We start from the raw sequence: 23,982 nt of genomic DNA, 5'->3' as shown, positions 1-23,982 counted from the left end.
AAAAAATTAAGTCTTTTTGAAATATTTATGCTTTTAAAAATGGTATAAATGTTTTTATTGAAACTATAACGAATTGACATTAATTGCTTGAACGTTATTCGAGTTTGTTAATCTTTTAAACCTTTTTACAAAAATGTCATAAGTGTTTCATTAAAACTATGGATAGTTCAAACAAATAAAAAAATTAAAATTTATTAATTTTGTTATTTAAAACTTTATAATATTTTCCTCAAATTTTTTTTTCAATTATAATTTATTTTAAGATTCAATTAGTAATTTATTATTTACTCATTTGAAAATTACTGTAAATATATTTTTCTAATTTTAAAAATGTTGAAAATGTATTACTGGAATTGAGAATTACGGAAATTGTATAGTTAAGTTAAAATTTAGTAACTTGATTGAATTATATTTTTAAATTTTAGGGCATAGAATAAACACTTTATAAATATGAATACTCGATATTAAATTTAATTTATTATATTAATTAATTGCATCATTATTATCTTTAAACTTTTAACATTTAGTTTATTATTTTTTTTGGGCTAAATCAGTAATTTAAAATTTACTAATTTTAATTATTAAAAGTTATTAAGGTATTTTTAAAATTTTATTTGAAATTAAAAAACAGAATTTTTTATGTAAAATAATTAAATTTATATCCAGTAATTCTAGTTATTTGAAATGTAGTATAATTGACTTCCTAAAATATTAAAATTTTAAAGTTTCGTAACTATATTTTTCAAAACCTAAATAGTAAAGTTAAAATTTTAATTATAACCTTTTCTCTAAATTTTTTTTAATAGTAAAGTGATAACGCTCTCATGAAGGGATCAAATTAATACTACTTATCCATATCAACTTCGGTATTATAAAAAAGTGCTCAATAAAGTAGAAATGGTAAAGTAACCCAAAGTCGTCCTCTAGAGATGGCAAATAAACCCGTCCCCGTGGGTATTGTCCGAACCCGTCCCTGTTTTGACGGGAATCCCTGCATTGACTAGATATGGATATGGGTATGGGAATCCCCGATTTTTTCAATTAGGTATGAGGATGAGGATGAATATATACCCGTCATAATACCCGTCCCGCCATATCTCCATCCTCATTTAAATCATTAAAATATTCATAATTAATTAAGTAACCCTATATATATATATATATATATATATATATATATATATATTCTTTCTATTTTTTATTTTTTCTAAATATTTGGTTTGTCATGAAACTCATTCGCATCTCCAATATATTTTTTATCTTATCATAACTTTTATATAATTATGTTAAAATGATGTATGTCAATTAAAAAAAATTTATGTCTAACATTTGAATATTTCTATTATTTTTTAATATTTTTATTTATTGTATATTTTCCTTTCACATGAGAATGTTTAATACTCTCAATTTAAGTGTTTAATAGCATAAACATTTCATTTACTAGGTAATATAAAAAAAAATCTTTACTTATTATTATTAATTTTTGTTTCATTTGAAGAACTATTTTATTTTGCTAAAACAATTTTTGTTATTTCTCAGCTATTGAGTATATATGTTGATATTTGAAAAGTTTTCTTAGATCTCTAAGATATTTTTCGTCTTATCATACCCTTAATTATACATTTGTTTTTCTTTGTGCAATTCCTTCCAATAGTCTTCAAATTGTTTATAAGACACACATTTGTTAATTTTTTAATATTTTTATTTTTTTTTTATTTTCATCATGTAGAATATTATTTCGATAAATTTTATCTAATTATTTTTTATTTTCTAACTCATTACAATCATACTTTAATTTTTTCACTATAATTGTATAAATAATTTTTATTTACTACAATATAAAAATTTAATGTAATTGTCATGAATATTTTTTTATCACCATCCAACATATATTGGAGTTTAAAAGATACAAGATCTATGATAAAATTTTATTATGTTTATTATTTGTTCTTTGCATCATTTTTGTATCAACCATTGAGTATATATGTTGATATTTGAAAAGATTTCTTAGATCTGTAAGATATTTTTCATCTTATCATACCCTTAATTATATATTTCTTTTCCTTTGTGTGATTCCTTCCAATAGTCTCCAAACTGTTTATAAGACACACATTTGTTAATTTTTTAATATTTTTATTTTTTGTTTATTTTCATCATGTAGAATATATCTAATTATTTTTTATTTTCTAACTCATTACAATCATACTTTAATTTTTTTCACTATAATTGTATAAATAATTTTTATTTACTACAATATAAAAATTTAATGTAATTGCCATGAATATTTTTTTACCACCATCCAACATATATTATGGTCCAAAAGATACAAGATCTATGTTAAAATTTTATTATTATGTTTATTATTTGTTCTTTGCGTCATTTTGATCAAGTGATGTATTATAACTTTTATTAGTGTATAAAAAATAGATTCATTATAATTTAAAAAATTGAAGTAAACAAACATTTAAAATATATTTTAGGTTTAATTACTCGGATGGTACACACTTTGGTAGAAGGGTGTAAATTTGGTACCCGCCGGAAAAAAAATGTCAATTGCGTCCCCACTTTTGAAAAAGTGCATCAAGGTCCCTTTCAGAAAAAAATAATTAACGCCGTTAACGGCAGGCCACGTGTCACTCTCACGTTTTTTTAATTTTTTTTAAAATTTTTCTTTTAATTTTTTTAATTTTTTTTGCAAATTTTTTGTGTTACCACGTGTCAAGTCCCTATTTTAACACGTGGCAATGTCAGTGTCACGTGACAAGATAATGCCACGTGTGACAACTGTCATTGTACTGATTTCAATCTAGTACTCATATATACCTGATTGTTTCAATTTAGTCCCCATTTTTGTGCCTTTGGTTCAATTTTATCCCATTTTTTTTTAATAATTGAAGAAGATTTTTTAAGTCATTTTTTTATAAGATTAAAAGTAATTAAGTATAAATATTTTTACAACATTAAGTACTCTGATATTTATATTAAAATTTAGTTGCACAAAAAATGTTATACTAATAGAACAATATAATCATCTACTTTTTTTTCAAAGTAAAACAATATTGTTTCTGTCAAATTCAAGACCAAATCTATTATTTGTATAAATGTTATTTTAATTAAACCTATATTTTAATTTAAATATTTTTTCCTTTTATATTTTTTTTTAAAAATAGTTTTTTCCTTTTATATTTTTTAAAAAATATTTTTAAAATTTATCAACTAGGTTTCATTAATGTTTGCAAATTTAATAAATGTTTTGGTTCTCATTAAATTTTATTTGGTATTCTAATATAAAATGTAAACAATTATAATTTATTTCAAAGTATTTGATATCGAAGAAACAACCATACTCCTAATATTGAATATTTGATAATATTATGTTTCTTTTACCGTAATTTTTTATTATTTTATAAAAATTAATTAAAATTAATATTAAAGTAGTAAGAAAATGGGTATGGGTATGGGTACAAGATTATACCCGTTATCCGGTGGGAATGAGGATGAGACAAAAGTTTGATACCTGTTGGGTTTGGGTATGGGGATGAGGATGAATTTTTTTTACGAGGATGTGTATGGGATAGTAAAACCCGTCCCTGCCCCACCCCTTTGCCATCCCTACTCCCAACGAACATGGAATTATTTTTTAACAAATTAGTTATTATAACAATTATACAAAAGAGGTAGTGAAATTATAAGAGGATTAAGATAAATGAACCAAATAAAATTGAAAAGATAAAAAATAAAATAGAAACAATAGTAAAGAAAACAAGTTGATTCCACTCATTTTTTCAAAATAGGATTCATTACTGGTTTTTGAAATATTATTGTTAATGATTTCTTGTCTAAAATTTCAAACTAATCAATGTAACTTCTCAATTAATTTGTTGGCTTCCTCACTTTTAATCAAAGTAACTTCTCAATCAAAAGAAAGAACTTTATAGATTATTGATAGTAAATTTAAAGTAACTTCTCAATTAAATATTACTATGTCTAATCATGTCTATTCTTTGACCTCTTATATCTAGTAAAAAGCTAATTAACCAAAGTAATTTCTTGATTAATTCTAATAAAAGTTTTCACCTCTAATCAAAGTAACTTCTCAATTATTAGTAAAAACTCATTTAATCATATAAAAGTTTCTAGATTTAACCAAAGTAAATTTTGAATTAAAATTTAAAAACCATTGGACTCATATGATTATTATGTTATGTAGATTTAACACTGTGCTAACTTGCTACAATGTAAAAATCACTACTTTTACTAAATTAATAACCAAAAGACATATATGAAAATAAATCACAACAACAATCAAAAGAACAAACTAATTTATGGATCTAACCTCATAATCCAATTAAAAAATTATAATGGAACTAACCCTTGAAGCTTAGCCCAATTCACGTCATATATAAAGAATTCCACGTTGGTGGTGTTATAGGTGGTGAGAGGTTGAGTGCGATGGCTTGTTGCGTCACAGTGGCGGCGACATAATGATCGTCGACGATGTTGTTAGAGGTAACCTGATTCACATCATCGACAAGACTTTGTTGGTGCCACAATCTGCTAGGATTTAGGAGGTTGAAGGTGATGACATGACATGTTCTGGTTGGCCACTTTTGAGAATGTTGGATTATGCCACAATCAAATAATAGTTGCACAAATTTAAAATGGTGGATCATGACACTTGGCAGCATCTGGTTGGATTTGATTATTGAGTGGAAAAGTGGGGTGAAAATAGAAATAGGACAAGGGTGTAGAAGTAGGTTTTGTGTGGTCCATTTGGAAAGAGGGCAATGTATATGTAATTTAGGAGTACAAAAGTGATTTTTTCAGAACTTGCTGATTTTAACCTTTATTTAAAGGTGTTTTGTAACTTTAATCAATTTATTTTCCTACCTAAAATGAGCTTAATCTTAACTTCAACTGCATCAACAAATGTTAAAATATCCAAAAATAATTTATGCAACTAAAAATCACTTTTTAAGATATTTTTATCACACAAGCTCAAATAGCCTAATTATTAGAACTGTCAAATAAATCACTCTTTAAGCACACAAATTCAATTAAATATCTAGAATTAAACATTGATTGAGATAAAAAATATGAACTCATCATAAAATTACTTTTTTAATTATGAATATCAATAACCTTTTGAATGACCCAAATTAGCATCTATCACACTACCAATTTTTTTATGATTAATAATAAATAGTAACATCATGAAATATGCATATACATAATATATTTATAGTTCTCCATGATATTTTAATATTTTTCAATAGAAATATAATATTTTACATTCATAGGAGGTACTATAAAATATAATAATATATACAAGTATATACGTTCTACTCTAACATCCTAAAAGCTTTGTAGCCACTACTAGTACCTCTACCACCTGTGCTCTCATAGAACATACAATCATCGCAAATAGGTATTACAACACCATAAAAACAAAAGGTAAGCTAGAGAAAATTAACAATACTACATATGTCAATTCTATCATCAGTTCAAAATCAACATTCTTCATCAAACATACATAATCATTGTATAAACGAGTTACATGTCCCACCATTTATCACGTTTTCCTTATCTTTATCACAAATATGGTTAAACAATCAAAATCACATTTCAAGCAGACTCCATCATCAAAATTTGAAATCAATAGTTACCACGAATCAATTCTATCATAATACAACTACAAGGCTCAATCATCACAACATAATCCTCACAACTCACTCTCATGGCTCAAACACAACATAAACATTTGACTATACTTCATAAATTCAAGTGTATTTAGTGACTCAAAGGCTCTACATTTGTCATGTCTCTCTCCTACCTCTTAGGATCTATAGTTATAAATTTGAAGATTAGAATCCTTAATTGCATCATGAGCATAACCAAGGTAATTTTTATATTTGCAAGTCTAGTCCTTTTCGTACTAAACTCAAAAGTATAGAAACCTCCATCGACTCCCACCACTAGAAATCACCATCTACTTGAGTTTGAACTAGTAGAGCCAGAATAGTCTCCACACAAATTCCCTCTCAATACACTATCATCACTTCACATCAAAGTAATACTCCCTCCTTAGGATCCATTACATATATATCATACACACAAAACTCATATTCATACATCATAACAACTATCTACTAACGATAATTCATATTTAACCATAAATTGAACCAAAACATCACGAACATGATTTCTAATATCCAATACATCATATTTCACAACACAAGACCATATTCTTAGTTTCCCTTTTTAACAATATATAATCAAACTTCAAATTATATTACACTAATAATACATAATAAAAAAAATAAACTCTTATTACTCAAAACAACAAGATGTATTTTCTTAACCACAAATCTTTAATTGACAATCTCAATGGTCAAACTGAAGAACCATGTTTGAAGAATTATCTTTCGGTCTTTCAGCCTAATCCAACGATTAATGAAGTAGTAATTGTGATTTTCCCGAGATAGCTCAATAGCAAAACCTAGGTGGTGCCCAACACCGAAAACTGCACACCCAGCGTACAAAACTTGGCGCCCACTGCTAGAACCCTTAGAGCTATCTATACTCCATTTTTCGGATGGCACCTAACGGTATTTAGCTGGCGCCAACATTCCAACATGGGAACTCTCTGGAATCCATTTTCAGGTGGCACCCGACAACTCATTGGTTCTGCCTAGCGCTATAACCAATATGTAAAAGTTTTAGTGTGTTTAAAACTAGTTCATTAGGTGTATCCAAGTTATTTTAAGGCTTACCTATGCCATATAAGCTCATTCATGTTCAAAATTTTTTTTAATACACCAATGCATCAATTTGAAGGCTTACCCAGTCTCATTTATAATTAAAACGACTCGATCACGTAGGCATATAATCAACATGAAATCAACACAAAGACTAAAATCAACAAGTCATAGTTAATAGAATAAACAAGAAAGCAAAGTTCAAAATAAAAACTCTACAAAACTTCATCCACTTATCACAAAATTATCCCCAACCTCACAAACATGAAATAATAATAGTTTTAAGATTTAAACCCTCGGTTGGTCATCAATTTTGTTCAAAAATCTCAATTAGGTCATCAGATTTTTTTAAGTCTCAACTTGGTCCTCATTTTTGAAAATGTGTTACAATTTGGTCATTTCCATTAATATATATAGTACTAATGACGTTAAAATGACGTGTCACATGTCGGTTCATTATTTTTTTTTAACTTTTTTTAATTTTTTTAATTTTTTAATTTAAAAATATAATTACCATGTGTCAAATGAGGAGGTCTTGCCACTTGACAAAGGCAATGTAACATGGTCGTGGTAGTGCCACCTATCACATGACACTTGTCCCAATAGTGCTGCCACGTCACACTACCGCTGCCACGTGATAGGACACCCTCCTTTCACATGTGACAATTCTATATTTTTAAAATAATTTAAAAATAAAATAAAATAAAAATTGAAAAAAAAAATCATGAGTTGATATGTGACACATCAACTAACATCGTTAGTGATGTATTAATGAAAATTACCAAATTACAACACATTTTCAAAAATGAAGATCAAATTGAGACTAAAAAACAAATCTGATAACCTAATTAAGACTTTTGAACAAAAATGAGGACCAACCAAAAGTTTAAACCTATTTTTAACTTTTACTAACTTTTCTTACTCAAAATGACTCTTCTTCAAAATAAACTCCCAGAACATAAAAACACTATTATTCACAACTAGAAACCTATAACAAAGTTATCCAAATAAACACACATTTAATATAGGTTAAATCATTCCAGAGGTCCCTATTTTGTACCGAAATCTCAATTAGGTCCCCCCATTTTTATTTTACTCAATTGGGTCCTTAATTTTGAAAAACAACAACAATTCAGCCATAATCATTAAAGTTGCTCAAACGACGTTTCCAGATGATGAAGTGGACAAGTAAAACAGATACGTGTCAATTGATATTGAAATTGTTTGTAGCCTACGTGTCAATTGTTAAATAAAGTGATTGAAGCCCTAAATCCGTTCATCTTCTTCGTTGAATCCTCTTTCTTCAGCTAGTGCATCTCTTTCTTCAGTCGCAAATGTCGCTTTGCCATTCTTGTTTCTCTTGCACTTGTAATGGTTGGAGGAAGAAGAACCCTAGTGTATCTTCAAGTGGTGTTCGAGGATCGAGGTGTTTGGGGTTACCACCGATTTGCTACTGTGGAGAGAAATCAGTTATAAGAACTGCGAAAATAGCAAAAAATAGGGGGAAACAATTTTGGGGTTGTTCAAAGTACAAGGTCAGAGAGGTTGAAGGTATGTTGTTTGTGGTTTTTAATGCTATAGGGGATAACTATTTATTTAATTTTTTCGCAGAGTGGAAGTGAAGATGGTGGGTGCAATTACTTTAAATGGTGGAGTGAAGATGCCATTGAAAAAAGTGGTAATAGTGAAAAATGTGAAGGAATGGTTGATATTTTGGTGAAGACTAAAGAAAGTGATGGTGATAGGAAAATGATCAGTAATTTGGAGAAATCAATTAAAATATTTGAGAAATGGATGAAGGTGTTGATTGGGATGGTTATTTTTGTTTTTATAGTTAATGTAATTGTGTTATCAATGCTAATAAAGAATGCATGATTTGTTGTTGCAATCTCCTTTAGTGGTTAGAATTCGTTGTTTAGGATGGTTATTTCCATGTACTATTTTTATAATGGGATTAATGAATTTGGAAGTTCGAAAGAGTTCATTACAATTTCATGAGTACCATGTGTTATTTATTGATAATGTAAAGCATCAGACCACATATGGTAATTATAAATCTGATTCTACATGCAATTATTCAAAAGCATCAGACCTCATAATTCATAATGAAAAGTAAATAATAGATTTCATATAAAGAGGTTCTGAGTTCACGCAAAATACATCACAAAAGTGGTGGTCTAGCCATTCAGTAGCAATACAAAAGTTGTGGTCCAGCCATTCAGTAACAATATTAAAAGATGTCTTCATGCAAGGAAAGAAATTAAAAAAGTTGCCAAGTGACCTTAAAGGTTCACAACTTTTACAAAATGAGATAACAAAGTACGAAACAACACATGCAACTTCCAAATATGGCATTTAGTGATCATGGTATTTCACCCCTCCCAGTATTGAGTTTTGCTTTGGTGTTTGATGCACCTCGTGATGGATGAGTTGGAGTTGGTTGGTGGGATGGTTGAGGCGGAGTTAGTTGGTGGGATAGTTGAGGTGGAGGTGGCTGTTGGATTGTTGAGTGGGAGGTGGTTGCTGAGTTGGTTGAGTTGGAAGTGGTTGCTGGGATGGTTGAGTGGAAGGTGGTTGCTGAGTTGGTTGAGTTGGAAGTTGCTGGTGAGATGGTTGAGTGGGAGTTGGCTGCTGAGATGCTTCAGTGGGAGTTGGTTGCTGAGATGCTTCAGTTGGACTTGGTTGCTGGGATGCTTCAGTTGGACGTGGTTGTTAGGATTCCCTTAATTGAGCCATATGAATTTCAATTGCTTGCGGACAAGCCCTTTGATTATGCTATGTTTGCTTACAAATACGACATGTTTTATGTAAACCACCTTTTCTCAGTCGTGTTTCATCTCTTCTAATCTCCCATTGCTCTAATCTTCTTTTTTTCTTTGATCTGCTTGGAAATATTCTATTCGAAGGGGATAACACATTAGGATATGGAGTTGTCTCCCATAAACTTTGACCATTGATAGGATAAATTATGGAAGTGTAGATCTCTTCGTAGGTGGACTTCCTAAACACAGTTGGGATAAAGTCTTCTCCATTGAGGTTTAGAAACTTCATTGCAGACAGAGAATGACAGCTGGGAATACCACTTATACTCCATTCATGCATGTGCATGATTGTTCGTCTATATTGACAACAAACCTCTCACATAATTGTGAAATGTGCCTAACTTCAAATAACTTATGTGCATACCAGTTGCAACGACACATAAAACAACAATAATCAAACAATATTCATATTTTCAAACAAAACAAAATGCAACACTTACCTAGGAATCCAATATTTTATTATTTTTAACTCCTTCTCAAATTTGTTCATAATCGTGGGATAGATAGATCTTGATATTGATTGTATCTTCAATCTATTTTTTGCCCACCTTCTCATCAAGTACACACGAATATCCTCCAACATGCTTATCACCAGCTTAGTCCTTGTATGCAGTAATACACTATTGAAGGTCTCATACATAATGTTTACCAAGGTATCAAGTTGAGCTTTTGTGGTGAATCGTGATCTTGACCAATATCTATGTAAACCATTAATATTTCAATTAGGATAGAATACAACCACTTTCGCTGGAATTAAAATGACTAAGCATTAAAAACAATGCAATTGAAATTGAAATAAATGGGGGGAATTGCAATCAAATGCTTAAATGCATCCTCGTTGACCTCTTTTATATTTCTCATCTCCCTTTCCCATGCTTGTGGGTGTGTGACTATAACTGCTCTCCACATTAGACGCCTTAGACTTTTTATTGGAAATTTCTTTCTAAAATTGGCATCCAAGTGCCTTGCACATAAACGTTGATCAACTCCATGCAGAGTTCTTGTATGGCTGGAAGTAGGCCCTGCCAATATAAAAATAAATATTACGTTAAAATTATTGATCTCATATAAATGTAGGAACAAGAACCTGAATTGAAATGTACCTTTTTTTGATAAGATATAAATGTGTACGATGCACACACTGCAACTCCACCAAGGTCCTCAATAAGTAGCTCCAAAAACCAGGTCTAGGAATCCCTATTCTCAACCTCCACAACAACATATGCAATAGGCAACATTTGGTCATTAGCATCTCGACCAATAGCTGTTAACAACTATCCTCCATATTTCCTCTCAAGAAAGCCCCATCCAATCCAATTATTGGTTTGCATGAAATGAAACTGTCTTTGCAGGCTTTCAAACATGCATAAAACCTCTTGAATATTGGCTGCCCTTGATTCTCCTCAATATTAACTTTGACTGTTGATCCTAGATTTCTTGCTAGAAGCTCATGTGCGTAATCATATATCCTTTTGTATTGTTCTTTAAAGGACCCTTCAACATTTTGTGTTGCAATTGCTATGGCCCTATAAGTCATACAACTAGAGATACCAACATTCCATTTTTTACTAATTTTTTCACGGATTTCAATTCCCTTTACTTTTGGGTTTTCCCTAACTATTTTTTCTAGTTTTTTACTCAACCACTTTGAACTAAGTATACGTAGGTTGAATTCCCTACTACATGTATGCTTATCTACAATTTTCCGCAACTGCCAAGTTTTAATTGCTTTCATGTAACCACAATATGCAGTTCATGGGCATTTTCCTTTCCCACCTATACATTTTAACCTCACTCGTCTTTTATCATTCTTTACGAACTTTATATTTCTCCCATTTTCAAGAGCATAACTTTTGAGGGCTTCTAAAAGTTCCTCTTTTTTAATGAAATAGGTCTCCACTTCCCATTTATAATCAGCCATTGTCTTGGGCATTGTAAAAGTACCAAAATTCTCGTACCTTTCTTCATCACTATCTACTACATCACTCATATATTGATCAGATATCCATTCATTATCTAACAACCCCCTGACATCATCCTCCACGTTAGTATCATGCAATTGGTTGACTTCTAGCCTAGAAGCAATAGATTGTCTACGTGAAACAGATTCAACCTTAACTTCTACATTACCAGACCATTCCTTATTACCTAGTTCATCATCTATATCACAATCAATACTTACATCTAGGTTGTCAGTTCTTTCATCCATGCTATCATCAAGTCCAAACTCAGTCCAATTGTAAACATCACCATCTTCTTCTATCTTAGTCTACCTTACACCTTGATACTAAACTCCCTCTTCCCTTAATTGAGCCTCAGCTTCAACTTCACAGTGAACTCCAACCTCCCTTAATTCAACCTCAACTTCAGCTTCACACTGAACTCCATCCTCCCTTATCTCAACCTCACATTTAGCTTCACACTGAACTCCATCCTCCCTTATCTCAACCTCACCTTCAGCTTGACATTACAAACCATCACTTAAAACAACACCAATATCAGATTGAGTTCCCTATTTCCTTATCTCACAATCATATTCACCTTCACATTCAATACCATCTCCTAAAACAAAAACTTCACTTTCACATTGAATTCCATCTACTACAACAGGAACACTCTCATACTGTCCTCCCTCTTCCCTTAATTCATTTTCAGCTTCAACTTCACCTTGAGCACACTCTCCTAAAACACCTGCACCACCCTCCTCCTGTGTGTTAGGTTCATCCGAAAAATATTCCAACATTTCAATCACCTAGGGTTCCGACAATGTGTGTTCCACAAATAAATGAACCTGACCATTTAGTCTTGCGATATTAACCATATGCATCACACCATTGTCATCACACAGAAGCTGTAGTTTGTCATCTAATACTGAAACGCCTCCAATAGAGAACCATAATTTATTATCTCCAACATACCCAAGCCCTTTTATCACACTTAAATTAACAAAGTAGCTCCACATGTCTGGGTTGAAGGATAATGTATTACTTTCCCCATATTCGTACCGTAACTTCCCATCACTTAAGAATTTACCTCCATAATGAAAAACAACCTCAAATTCCTTGTCCATCACACAAACACGTATACATATAGATACATAAACCTATATACTAATCAAATATCGACAAAAAAAAAATAACATAAATTAAATACAAACCACACTGAAGAAGACACTTCAACAACACTTTAAACATGGGGGACCACAACGTAAAAGCATTTACACATGGTGGGCCAACAAAACCATATTTAAACACCTTCAACCTATAATCAATATTGTGGTTCCCCCAAAACACACAAACCCCATAACCAATATTCTGGTTCCCCAAAACACAAACACCACAACATGCACTGAACAATTTATTCAGAAATTGACATACTATAAAGAGAAACTCACCTTCTCTGCCCTTCTATTTAAACGAATGTGTGATTCAGATGAACGAACACCTCAATTGCACTTGGATTCCAGCAGCTTCTCCCCCTTGTCTTCTCTTCGCAGAAGACCCTAAGTCGTTTGCGTTTCCCCCAAATCAAATTTTCGACCCTCTCTTATTATGCCAATTCCATAATTAATATAATATTTAACACATCATTACTTTGAATCAAGCCACGTTAGTAAAAAACAACACATCAACATGCCTAGTCACTGTTCACTTAATAGTCACTGACGTCGTTAACGATAATGGCCGAATTGTTGCTATTTTTAAAATTAGAGACCCAATTGAGTCAAATAAAAATGGAGGGACCTACTTGAGATATCGCTACAAAAATGGGAACCTCTAAAATGATTTAACCTTTAAGATATGATATAATAGACCGAGAAGATCCCTTATTTTAACTAATTTATTAAGATTAATGACTAAAACACTCACTAATGCAAAAATGGGATATTAGATCAGGCATGTTAGATCGGTTGTGGAGGAACCGATCTAACAATTCACGCGGTGGCAATTTTGAAAATAACTTCATTTACATTAGATCGGTTGTGGGGGGAACCGATCTAACGTGTATACATTAGATCGGTTTAGCGGGGAACCGATCCAACGTTCTTTTTTTTAAATTAAAAAAAGGTGACGCTAAACATATGGAATGTCAGACGTACATTCAAAATTGGATGGGGAAATCAAAGAAAAGAATTTACATAGCACCTTATATTCATGCATAAGTTCATCTTAGTCACTTTAGCTATTAATTAACTAATTCAAATCACTAATTATATTTCTTTTCTAGGTCTCATTGGCAATTGATGATTATTTTTCCAATGGAGAATATTGTACTTTGGTTATGCTCATTGCACAAACCGATCTCCTCAGCCATGAGAAATATACTACAGAAGTATGTTGTAGTCCCTTTGTAATGTGTTATTTATGTCATGAAATATGTTGTAATTGACTAGTGACTTAACTTTTTACTGCTTTGAATGTGTACAATGTGTTGGGTGGTAAATCAACTTCATCTTCACAAAATTTCAAAGTGATTTCTCCTAAGGTATAAGTTTTCATCTTTTATATTGTATGATTTGTACTTTTTTTCATATATTAATTACTATAAATTTGATCTTCTTAGTGTAATATCCAAAAAGAAAGTTTTGAGTGTGGATACTATGTCATGTACTGAATGTGGACCATAGCTCGTGCTGCTCTGAAAGATTCTTGAGATGAGGTAAGGAATCAAAAGACTCCTCTTTGAAACATGTTTTTATGAAATACTTAACTAATATGCATTCATTGCTTTGAACTATAGGTTTTTAACAATGTTGAACCATTGAGATATGAGAAGATTGATGAAGTAAGAACTGAATGGGCCAAATACTTCTTGTAGCTTAAAAATGTTTATATGCAAGACTTTTCCTTTGTTGCATTAGTTTTCTTTCACTTAGGAAATATTTTGGTAAAATCCATTGTTGGATTTGAATTGTTGTTTAAATATGTACTCTATAAATTGTTGGAACCGCACTGTCTATATTTATTTGGTTTTGAATGCAATAGGTTTTGGTTGGTTGCAATTACAAAACACACTTTTTTAAAAAAACAGCAACCATTAGATCGGTTATGGTCTTAAACGACTAATATATATATATATATATATTAGTCGTTTAAGACCATAACCGATCTAATGGTTGCTGTTTTTTTTAAAGGTGCTCAACATATTAAATCGGGTTATACCAGAACCGATCTAAAGGACTTCATCATGATGCATTTTGTAATTAATAATGTAAGATCGGGTTACAAAAATCAATCTAATATTTGTACATTAGATCGGTTTTTTTCAACCCATCTAATAACTAACAGAAATATTACATCGGCTTATATTATATCGGTTCCTGAACCAATTTAATACACGTTCCAGAATCGATCTAACCAATCTAATATCCCATTTTTACAATATTTACTAAAAAAACTTGAAAAGAAGAAATCAGTTGGATAAATAAAAGCTTATTATATTTTGAAATCCAGAGTTAGTTCAAAATGCTTCTTATTCTCCCAATTACTCATAAATGCTAAGAAAAGGATGAAGGTTAGAAGTGAATTTGAGTAAAGTGAAAAAGAAAGAAGTGTTGTCGGTGCACCCCTCTTTCATTCTTATCCTTACCTCTTTTATTATATTATTATATTATTATTTCTTTTTCCTTTTGCACTTTACATTTTAATAATTTTTTATATTTGTATTTTATTACATATAAGTAAAAGGACTATTGCCACACTATCGAGAGCTATTAAAGGAGGTTTGATCCGTCCCGCAAGTTCGAAAAGTCTATAAAATGAATTAAATCAGTCTACAAAAAGTTATTACCTAAATTGAATCTTCCATTCAGATAAAGTGCATTGATCCCATAGTTTTCAATTAATTTGTATAATTAAAAATAAACAAAAACTAGCGTTATTTAAATATATTGTAATTTATATTTATAATAATTATACTTAAATTTAAAATTATATTTAAAAATTAAATATATTTTTGTTCTCAAAATATTATAAAAAGTTATGTTTGATCTCTCAACTAAATTATGCTACTAAAGCATAAAGTATAATGTAAAAGAATTATATAAAGTATTATCTTCCATTATAGAGAGTATTTCCCATGTAAGAATTGAAGTTGTAATATATTATAATTTAGAGTCAAAATATGTGAAACCCTATACTCTTTGCCTAAAACATTCTCTCCTTCTTTCCACTCTAGTCACACACACCGATACTTCATCAGCCCCTTTTCCATCCACAATTTTCTCTCCTTCGGTCACAATTTTCTCATTCTTGCATTCAAGTCCTGGAAGTGAAGTCTCAACAGGGCTCTCTGTGGATTCTCAGCCTCCATTTCCCTCTTCAGAGTAAGTCAAACCAACTAAAGCTCTTCCTGATTCTCCATACAAAATTCACCACTTGTTTCTGGGTTAACTAAGTCTAACCCTTCTCCTGCAACACTTTGTTGCATTTTCATAGGTTGGATTTAGGTTTTGTGCCCTCACTATTGAGGTGGTGTCTTGCCAAGTCAAAAATCAAAAAAAGGTAAGGGAACCTAACTGTTTGCTCAAATTACGTATAAAGATTGTCTTTTAGGACTTTGATTTCATGATTTTGTGTTTGTTTGATGCTTGGATCACTTGTTTGTGTTGAATTGGGATTTTGGTATGAATTTCGTGGCTCTACATGTGAAAATAGATTGGAAATCTGATGTTTTCGCCCAAGTGAGCAACCCTCGCCTGAGCGAAAACACCAGAAACTCACCCTTGTTACTACGTGAGGACTCACCTAGGCGAGCTGGTTTCGCTTGAGCGAGAAACACTCTCGTCTAAGCGAAACAATTTAACCTGAGCGAGAAATTGCTCAGATTTGGAGTTGCCCTCTGTTTGGGGTCTCGCTCAAGCGAGAGTGACACGCCTAAGCGAGATAACCCTCTCACCTAGGCGAGATCTTCTAGCTTGAGCGAGTTCCACTACAAAATTATATTTATTTATCTGTTTTAAATGAATGAAGCTATATTAAAGGAAATAATGTGATGTTTGTTCATACTATGCTTGGATTGTTATGACTGATAGTATATGTGGTGGAATTGTATGGAATTGGATCATCATAAGATGTGATTGAACTAGGATTTCAAGGGAAATTCTAAAGGGAATGTTTTAGTGAATGTAAAGGCATAAGGACTCAGTTTTGGTTGGTATCCTGACGCTCCAATAACTATTAATACTTATGTAGAGTATAATGGATTATGTCGTGAGGAGTAGTAGGAGGTCCTAGTCTTTGGACCCGATCAGTCTTAGACATGAAGGGAACTTACCCTAGGAGTGGTTGGGTGATAACCCCTTGTGTCCAAACTCTGCAGAGTTTGGGAACCGCACAGGTGTAAGCCACCAAGAGCTCCAATGTCTCTTACATAATCCTGATATTGAGTTTAGAGTCATGTATATGTACTGTATTTGTGGTGGTTTAATTAATTCTGACGAATGTGATAAGTTCTTGATTGATATTTATTATTGAACTGTATGATTTCTCTTAATCAAGTTAGCTTACCCTTCTTGCCTATGTTTGTTCTCTGTGTGTTTTCCCCTTTTGCAATGATCGCCTACTTTTGGTGTGAGCAGATAAAAGTACAGGTGAAGACACTCCCCTCCTGGATAGAGTTGATCTGTGGCATGGGATATCTAGCAGTAGTCTCTATTCCATGTTTTGCTTAAACGTGGGGTGTTTTGTTAATCCTTTCTTAGTATAGGCTGTAAATATAGCTGGTGCATATATGGTTATTTTGGATGACTGTATTGATACTCTATATCAGCCTATTCCTACTATATGCTTTGATTAATTCATGATATAATGTTTTGTTTAGTAGCGTAAAAACTATTAAATGAGATGTTATAAAATATACTAAAAGATATTTAATCCTATATTTAATTATTTTATTTAAAATTTACTATTAAATATTTAAATAAATTTACTTTTATTATTTATTTATTTTTAAAACAAATCAAAATAACATGTTGACCCAGCGTAAAATTGGTGCACTGTTGCAACAAAGACTGACTCAGAATATCAAGCAGCAAAGGAACAATTTGGAAAAGGCATTTCACTTTTGTTTTCTCTTTTGTACTTCAAAAAACTATAAATACATCCCATTTTTATTTGAAAATTCTTTTGAAAAGAAATTGTTGTCCCTTTTACAAACCTCTTTTCTAATTAAATGTAATTCTTTTCTAATCAAAACATCATTAATTAACTAACATCACATGTTCTTTTATTAAATGTTAAACATGAAGAAGAGACAGACACTACTGAGGCGGTGGTGAAGATAACATAAAAAAAAAAAAACAACAGAAGTGTGTGTGTGCGTTGCAGAAGATGCAGAACGCACTTCATGTCTTCTACTTGATCACATTCAGAATACATTTCATGTCCCTTTTATCATATTCCATAATTACTGAGAAGAAATAACCTTATGTTGAATCATTCACACTCACACAATGACTAATCACCTTGTTTTTTGTGCTTTCACTGTGCTTGCTCTCTCTTACACTCTTCAGTTTCAAGCTCATGCTTCTCCTTCTGGTAAACCTGTTTTTCTTTTGAAAAAAAAGAAAATCAACTTCCTCATTTACGTACCCATGTATTAAAATTTTGGTTTTTCCTTGTTTGTTTTATTTGTTTTCAAAAGGGTACCCTAAAGTTTGATCCTATCTGTGATTTCACCGATAGGACACTTTGAATGAGCATTTGGGGATTGTTTTCCTTTTATATCCGTTTTTTTTCCAATTTTGTTATAGTGCTGATTTTCAATGAAATTTAATTTAACCCTTTTGGCTTTCTTTTTCTTTAAGAAAATCCCTTACATGTTGTTATGTAATTTGTTCACAAAGTTGATTTTTTTTTTTGTTCCTGTAATTATGTATCAGGATCATTGATCGGGCATCTATCTTCACTTCTCAAATGGAGAAGGTCTAACTCAAAGACATCTCAGTCAGGTTGGATGTTTTCTCTTAAATTTTCTCACTTTTTTGATAATCAATTAGTTGAATTCATCTTGTATGGTTTTTCATGTTTATGTGGCTCACGGTGTGATTTCATTGTTGCTTTTCAGATGAGAATGTTCTTCAATTTGAGAATGGTTATGTTGTGGATACTGTTGTTGAAGGAAATGATATTGGGGTCGTTCCTCATAGGATCCTTGTTTCTGCCGAAGATGGTGAAATCTTTGCTGTTGATGTAATTAATAGCAACATTGTTCGAATCACCCCGCCCTTATCGCATTGTACGGTTGCTTGTGTCCCCTTTCCTTGTGTAACTATCAAATTCCATTGTTTGGTACATGACAGTTTTGCATACAAATTTTTCAAATTGGTTTTGTATTTTATAGACTATTTTAGTGGGTGTTCACCAAGGTCTCATAGTAATATAAGAGAGCATACAGAACACAAAAGAGTGATTTGAGTAAAAAAAGTACTATATAAACAAAGAGTTCTTGTGGAGATGTCACCACAACTCAATTACATGAGAAAAGTCTACAATTTTGTTCTGTTTGTACGAAGGTTTGCAGCTTTTATCAAAAAAATCGCATTTTGAGTATTGTTTTGTTGAGTATGAGTGGGGGTTGACCTTGAGATGTCAACATAATAAGAATGATGGTGAAAAATAATATTGGTTTAAGTCTTTTGAATAAGGAAACAGAAAATGAAAAACTTGGAAAGCTTTATTGTACTTGGTTTAGGGGTTTATGGGTTTATCATATCATGAGATTTTTCTAGTTAATGGAGTAGAATTTTAGAGTTATTGAGTGATCACAGTGATTTGTTTTTAAGTTATTGTACTTGATTGTTAACTCTGTTTGTCTCCATGTTGCTACAGATAGTAGAGGAAGATTGGTGGCGGGGTCTTTTCAAGGCTACACTGGTCATGTAGATGGAAAACCAAGTGATTCTCGTTTCAATCATCCCAAAGGCATTACTGTGGATGATAAAGGAAATGTCTATGTTGCTGATACACAAAATCTAGCTATCAGAAAGATTGGAGATGCTGGTAAAGAATAACAATATCAGAACTGAGTTTTAATATAAAATTGCCAATAAACACGGATATAGAAATGTTGCATTAGTAGTCATGAGAATTGTGAAAGGTATCAGTTACTAATTTTTGGAAATATTTTGTAGGTGTGACAACCATTGCTGGAGGAAAGTCAAATGTTGCAGGCTACAGGGATGGTCCCAGTGAGGATGCGAAGTTCTCAAATGATTTTGATGTTGTGTATGTTCGTCCAACCTGTTCCTTGTTGGTCATAGATAGAGGAAATGCTGCTCTTCGCCAAATCATTCTCAACCAGGAGGATTGTGATTATCAATCTAGTTCAATTTCTGTTACAGGTTTAAATTCTTAATCTTTTGTTTGACATATGTAGCAAAATTTCTGTTACAGGTCACTGTGTATATTAGATGTTGTATTTATTTGTAACTCCCTGGTGAGGTCAATGAAAGAAAGCGAAAATTTCAATAAAAAAATGAATTTAAGCTACATTTTGTTGCCCTTGGTGGGGTTGTTTAACATTTTGTGAAAAGGTTGTTCTGTAAATCTGTTATTGTGTTTGCCACTAGCAAATGTGAATTTTCTGCAGTGCTGTGCAGTAAAGTGAAGAAATAAAATGGGCATCTTTTAAATTTGAAAAGGAACTTTGAGTTGCTGTCAATTTTCTTTTGGGGCTAAAACTTAAAATTGTTAATGTAATCCATGAATGCTTTCTGTTACAGCGTTCTTCAATATTTATAGTTCCATTCTTTGATTTTCTGCAGATGTCCTCACAGTTGTTGGTGCTGTTTTAGTAGGATACGCTACATGCAGGTTTCAGCAAGGATTTGGATCATCTTTCTTTCCCAAAACAGTATGTCTATTTATGCCTTTACTGTCATTTATGTAGGGTTCATAGTAGGATTCCCCCCACTAGGGCCGACTCAAGATCCAAACAGGTAGAGTCATTGCTTCAGGCCTTCAAGAAAAAAATGTCTCAATCTTTTTTAGTATTAATTACTTTAGGTCTCCAAGTAGAAGAAAAAAGCCTCAAAAAATTATTTTTTAGTACAAATTGCTCGAGGTTTCCCTGAAAACATGACTTTATTCTTAAGTTTATTTTAGATCTTTCAAATGTTCCTGTTGCCAACAACTCTTGTTTTGCTGTGCCTTAGCATTTCATTCTGTCATGTTGCAATAGTCATGTCATGTTGTTCATTTTTAAGAAAACATGTTCTTGTCGGTTGACTAATTACACTGCATGCATAATGCAGCAACCATCAAAAGGTGAATTCAAAGGCCAAGACCATAAGGGGGAGACAAAATGGCCATCTTTTAGACAACTTCTTGTGTATCTTTCTAATCTCTCCCTCGAAACATTTAGTTCTTTCTTTCGATTCATACCATGGCGTTCCAAATCTGACAGCACCATGAGAGGCTTGACACCGCAAAATGATCGTCTTAAGATGCCAGAAGATGAGGTAGAGGAAGCCCCCATGACAGATAGGCAAAGGGCTTTTGATTCACTTCTTACAGAAACTAAGCAAGTTCACACTCCAAGCACAGCTGAGAAATATTCACAAATGAGGCCTGCAAAGATAAAATCAAGCTCTTCCAAGGATCCCTCTTTGTTAAGAAAGCACCATTCATTGAAAAAACAGGAGTATGCTGAGTTCTATGGATCAACTGAGGTTCCATCTCATGCCAAATCTAAGAGCCAGAAGCAAAGGTCTAAACATCGCAAACGAGAAAAGGTTGGACATGTTCTTTCGGAGGGTGTTGGAGCAGAGAGAAAACCAGTTGAGATGAGGGGTGTTGATTATGGTAATCCGAGGTTTGAGCATTACAATACGAGGACTAAGTATGTACCTGAGGATTCCTTCCTTTTCAATCCTCATTAACAGGGTTTACACCTTTTTCTTGGTTCATACATGAATATCTGATGAAATTGAAGCAAGGAAAATATATTCAAACTAAAGTTTCTACACTTAGCCAAGCATTCAGAGGAAGATATATTCTTGCTGAAGTTTTTACACTTAGCCAAGCAGGTGATGTGATCATTAAGCACTGACGCACCAGATTCCATCAGCAATTAATTTGACTTGACTTGGGCGAGAGTAATAAGATGAGAGTAGTAATAAGATACGTGATAAGTTCTCGTGTTTCTTTTTAGAAAAACATGCAGATTGGGACATAGTTTTTGATCCCCTTACTTGACAAGTTGTAATAGAATTAGCTTCACTCACTTACCAAACTACTCATCTCAAGGAGATTACAACATGCAAAAAAAGAGAGATAGGATTACTACATCTTCTGAATTGTTTATTGACTAAAGAAGTAAAGCTTACTGCAACTCTGTGATGCTAAACAAGTGCAAAGATACTGTCCCCACCAGGAGGAAAACCAGGAACTGAGTTATAATTGTTCAGATAATCAGTGTTTTGCAGTTTTGATGTTAGTGAAACTACTAAGGTGGTTGATTCAGATGTAATCATTGTTTATCAAAGTTGTACAATCAAGATATGATAATGATCATACTCAATCACTAGTAGTATACAGTTAACTCTTAAAGCGTTCAGAATCTTTATCCTCTTCCCAGAGGAAGAAAAACTAGCAAAACAAATTACTCTGTCTCGGTATTTCCACTTTTTACATCTTCATTTGTGAGTAAAGAATTGCAGAATATAAATTATCAATAATAATAAAGCAATTCAAATGTAAGTAAAAGATGACCAGGAGGATGAATTGAAACAAAAGATAAAGATCATGATAATATACACATAATCTCCACTTTCATTAGTTGTCTCATAGATATAACTTCTTCTTTTTTATAGAGATTTTGTATAGAGTTTCTGATACGGAATACTGTATGAATGTTTTTATTTGTAGTCTTAGTTAACAATTTTTCTAATTAATATATTATTGTTTCGATGAAAATTTTCTTGTCAATTAATTCTTCACGTAAAAGAAAAGAAATTTTTATGTATGAAAAGAAATATTTATGTATGTAGTTTTTTATTTATTTATACTTGTAATCTTTAAGATTTTTAGTTTTAAGCATGTCATATTTTTATATATATAAAAAATACTAATGTGTTAATTAAATTTATACAGTTTTTTTTTTGTTTATGATGGATTATAAATCATGTAGAACAAACTATTTACTGAAAATTTCATTGAGACAATTTTTCACTCTTTGTTGAATTGATGACAATTTTTCATCTAAAATTTGTTTTTGAGTTTCCTAGGATAACCTCTCAAATTCGACTATCTCATAGACCTTTTCTTTGAGACTTGGTTGAACTTATCTTAAGAAACACCTTCCTACCACTCAATTTTTCTCAAATTCTTTCTTATTCCATCACTTATGTTATTACATTTCATCTACACCATTTGAGTATCTCGAGCTTGAAAGAACTCTATCATGTAGTTTAAGTGATTAGACCAATAAACATAAAAATAACTTTTGTGTTTCTTTCTTTCCCTATATCTTTGAACTACACTTTATTATAATCTACATTAATATGGAAAGGAGATTTATTACGAAAATACATGTTCAATAGCTTTTAAACAAGTAAATCAATCAAGTCCTAAAGTTGCATATATTGCATTCCATCGGACAAAAAATGTATTAGTTGATCACTTGCAATGTAAAGATCTTAAAAGAATTAAAAATATACAATTCAACTGTACTTTCTTGTGTTTTTACTATTCTCACAATAAGATAGTCTTGCCAAGATTAAGATTCAATCGCATAAATATGTTTACAAAGTTCTTGTCAAGATTGAGATTCAAATAATCTAGAATGGATTAAGCTTTCGTTTGCAAATAAAGGAAGGTGATGCAGAAGCTCTTCCATAATTTTATAATTGACTCGACATCATGATCATAAAGATCACATGAGACCGTTTGCCTAATAATATTAAGTTTGAACAATTCATCTTACGTGTTATTATTTGTTAGTGTGTATAAATATAGTTTATTATGTCTTTAATAGATTATTCTATACTTTTAATACATAAATGTTAGGGATTCTCAATTACCCCCTTAAATAGGAAATATCATATAATCCCTCTCCCTTAATTGAATATTAATGTAGATATATTCTATAGTGCCTATTTAAGAAGAAGGGATTGCAGAATAAAATTAAGCCTTTCTAAGATACACTTTTGAGTATTGGAGTATGTTTTCATATATCGTAATATTGTGACATGGTATCAGAGCTACAACTCTAAACCATGGGTCATTCTTGTGTTCTTCATCCCGGTCTTCTTCTTCAACCTGTTATCGAGCTTTGCTGCCTCCATCTTCATCACGTTGTTCACAATTGCTGGTTTCGAACTTGTGATTGACGTTCGTAATCGGTGGAAGTTCTTAAACCTGTTTGTTTCTTGGTTCGTTTCGGTTTGTGCTCGATGGTGA

At 31.7% G+C, this 23,982-nt stretch overlaps 1 protein-coding gene and 1 pseudogene across 1 annotated transcript; one reads left to right on the top strand and one right to left on the bottom strand.

Moving 5' to 3' along the window:
• Positions 1-10,506: 10,506 nt before the first annotated feature.
• LOC146880955 (uncharacterized) lies at positions 10,507-11,789 on the bottom strand (annotated as a pseudogene).
• A 6,042-nt stretch (positions 11,790-17,831) lies between these two features.
• On the top strand, positions 17,832-22,141 carry LOC114168658 (uncharacterized). The gene is made up of 7 exons (XM_028053555.2): positions 17,832-18,117; positions 18,462-18,530; positions 18,647-18,817; positions 19,411-19,581; positions 19,713-19,922; positions 20,346-20,434; positions 20,835-22,141. The coding sequence occupies exons 1-7, from the start codon at positions 18,033-18,035 to the stop codon at positions 21,459-21,461; spliced, it is 1,422 nt and encodes a 473-aa protein (XP_027909356.2). The 5' UTR covers positions 17,832-18,032; the 3' UTR covers positions 21,462-22,141.
• The last annotated feature ends 1,841 nt before the right edge of the window (positions 22,142-23,982 follow it).

The sequence above is a fragment of the Vigna unguiculata genome, chromosome 11 (genome assembly GCF_037176805.1).
Source record: "Vigna unguiculata cultivar grain cowpea cultivar isolate G323 ecotype 2 chromosome 11, ASM3717680v1, whole genome shotgun sequence".
Lineage (NCBI taxonomy): Eukaryota > Viridiplantae > Streptophyta > Magnoliopsida > Fabales > Fabaceae > Vigna > Vigna unguiculata.
The sequence above is the reverse complement of the archived record's forward strand: the minus strand, read 5'-3'. Positions and strand labels throughout refer to the sequence as shown.

Excerpts from the sequence above, each read along its gene's own strand:
- LOC114168658 (XM_028053555.2), top strand. The coding sequence starts at position 18,033 with ATGACTAATCACCTTGTTTTTTGTGCTTTCACTGTGCTTGCTCTCTCT. Across the intron at positions 18,118-18,461 it reads AGCTCATGCTTCTCCTTCTG|GATCATTGATCGGGCATCTA; the intron begins GTAAACCTGTTT and ends ATTATGTATCAG. Across the intron at positions 20,435-20,834 it reads CATCTTTCTTTCCCAAAACA|CAACCATCAAAAGGTGAATT; the intron begins GTATGTCTATTT and ends TGCATAATGCAG.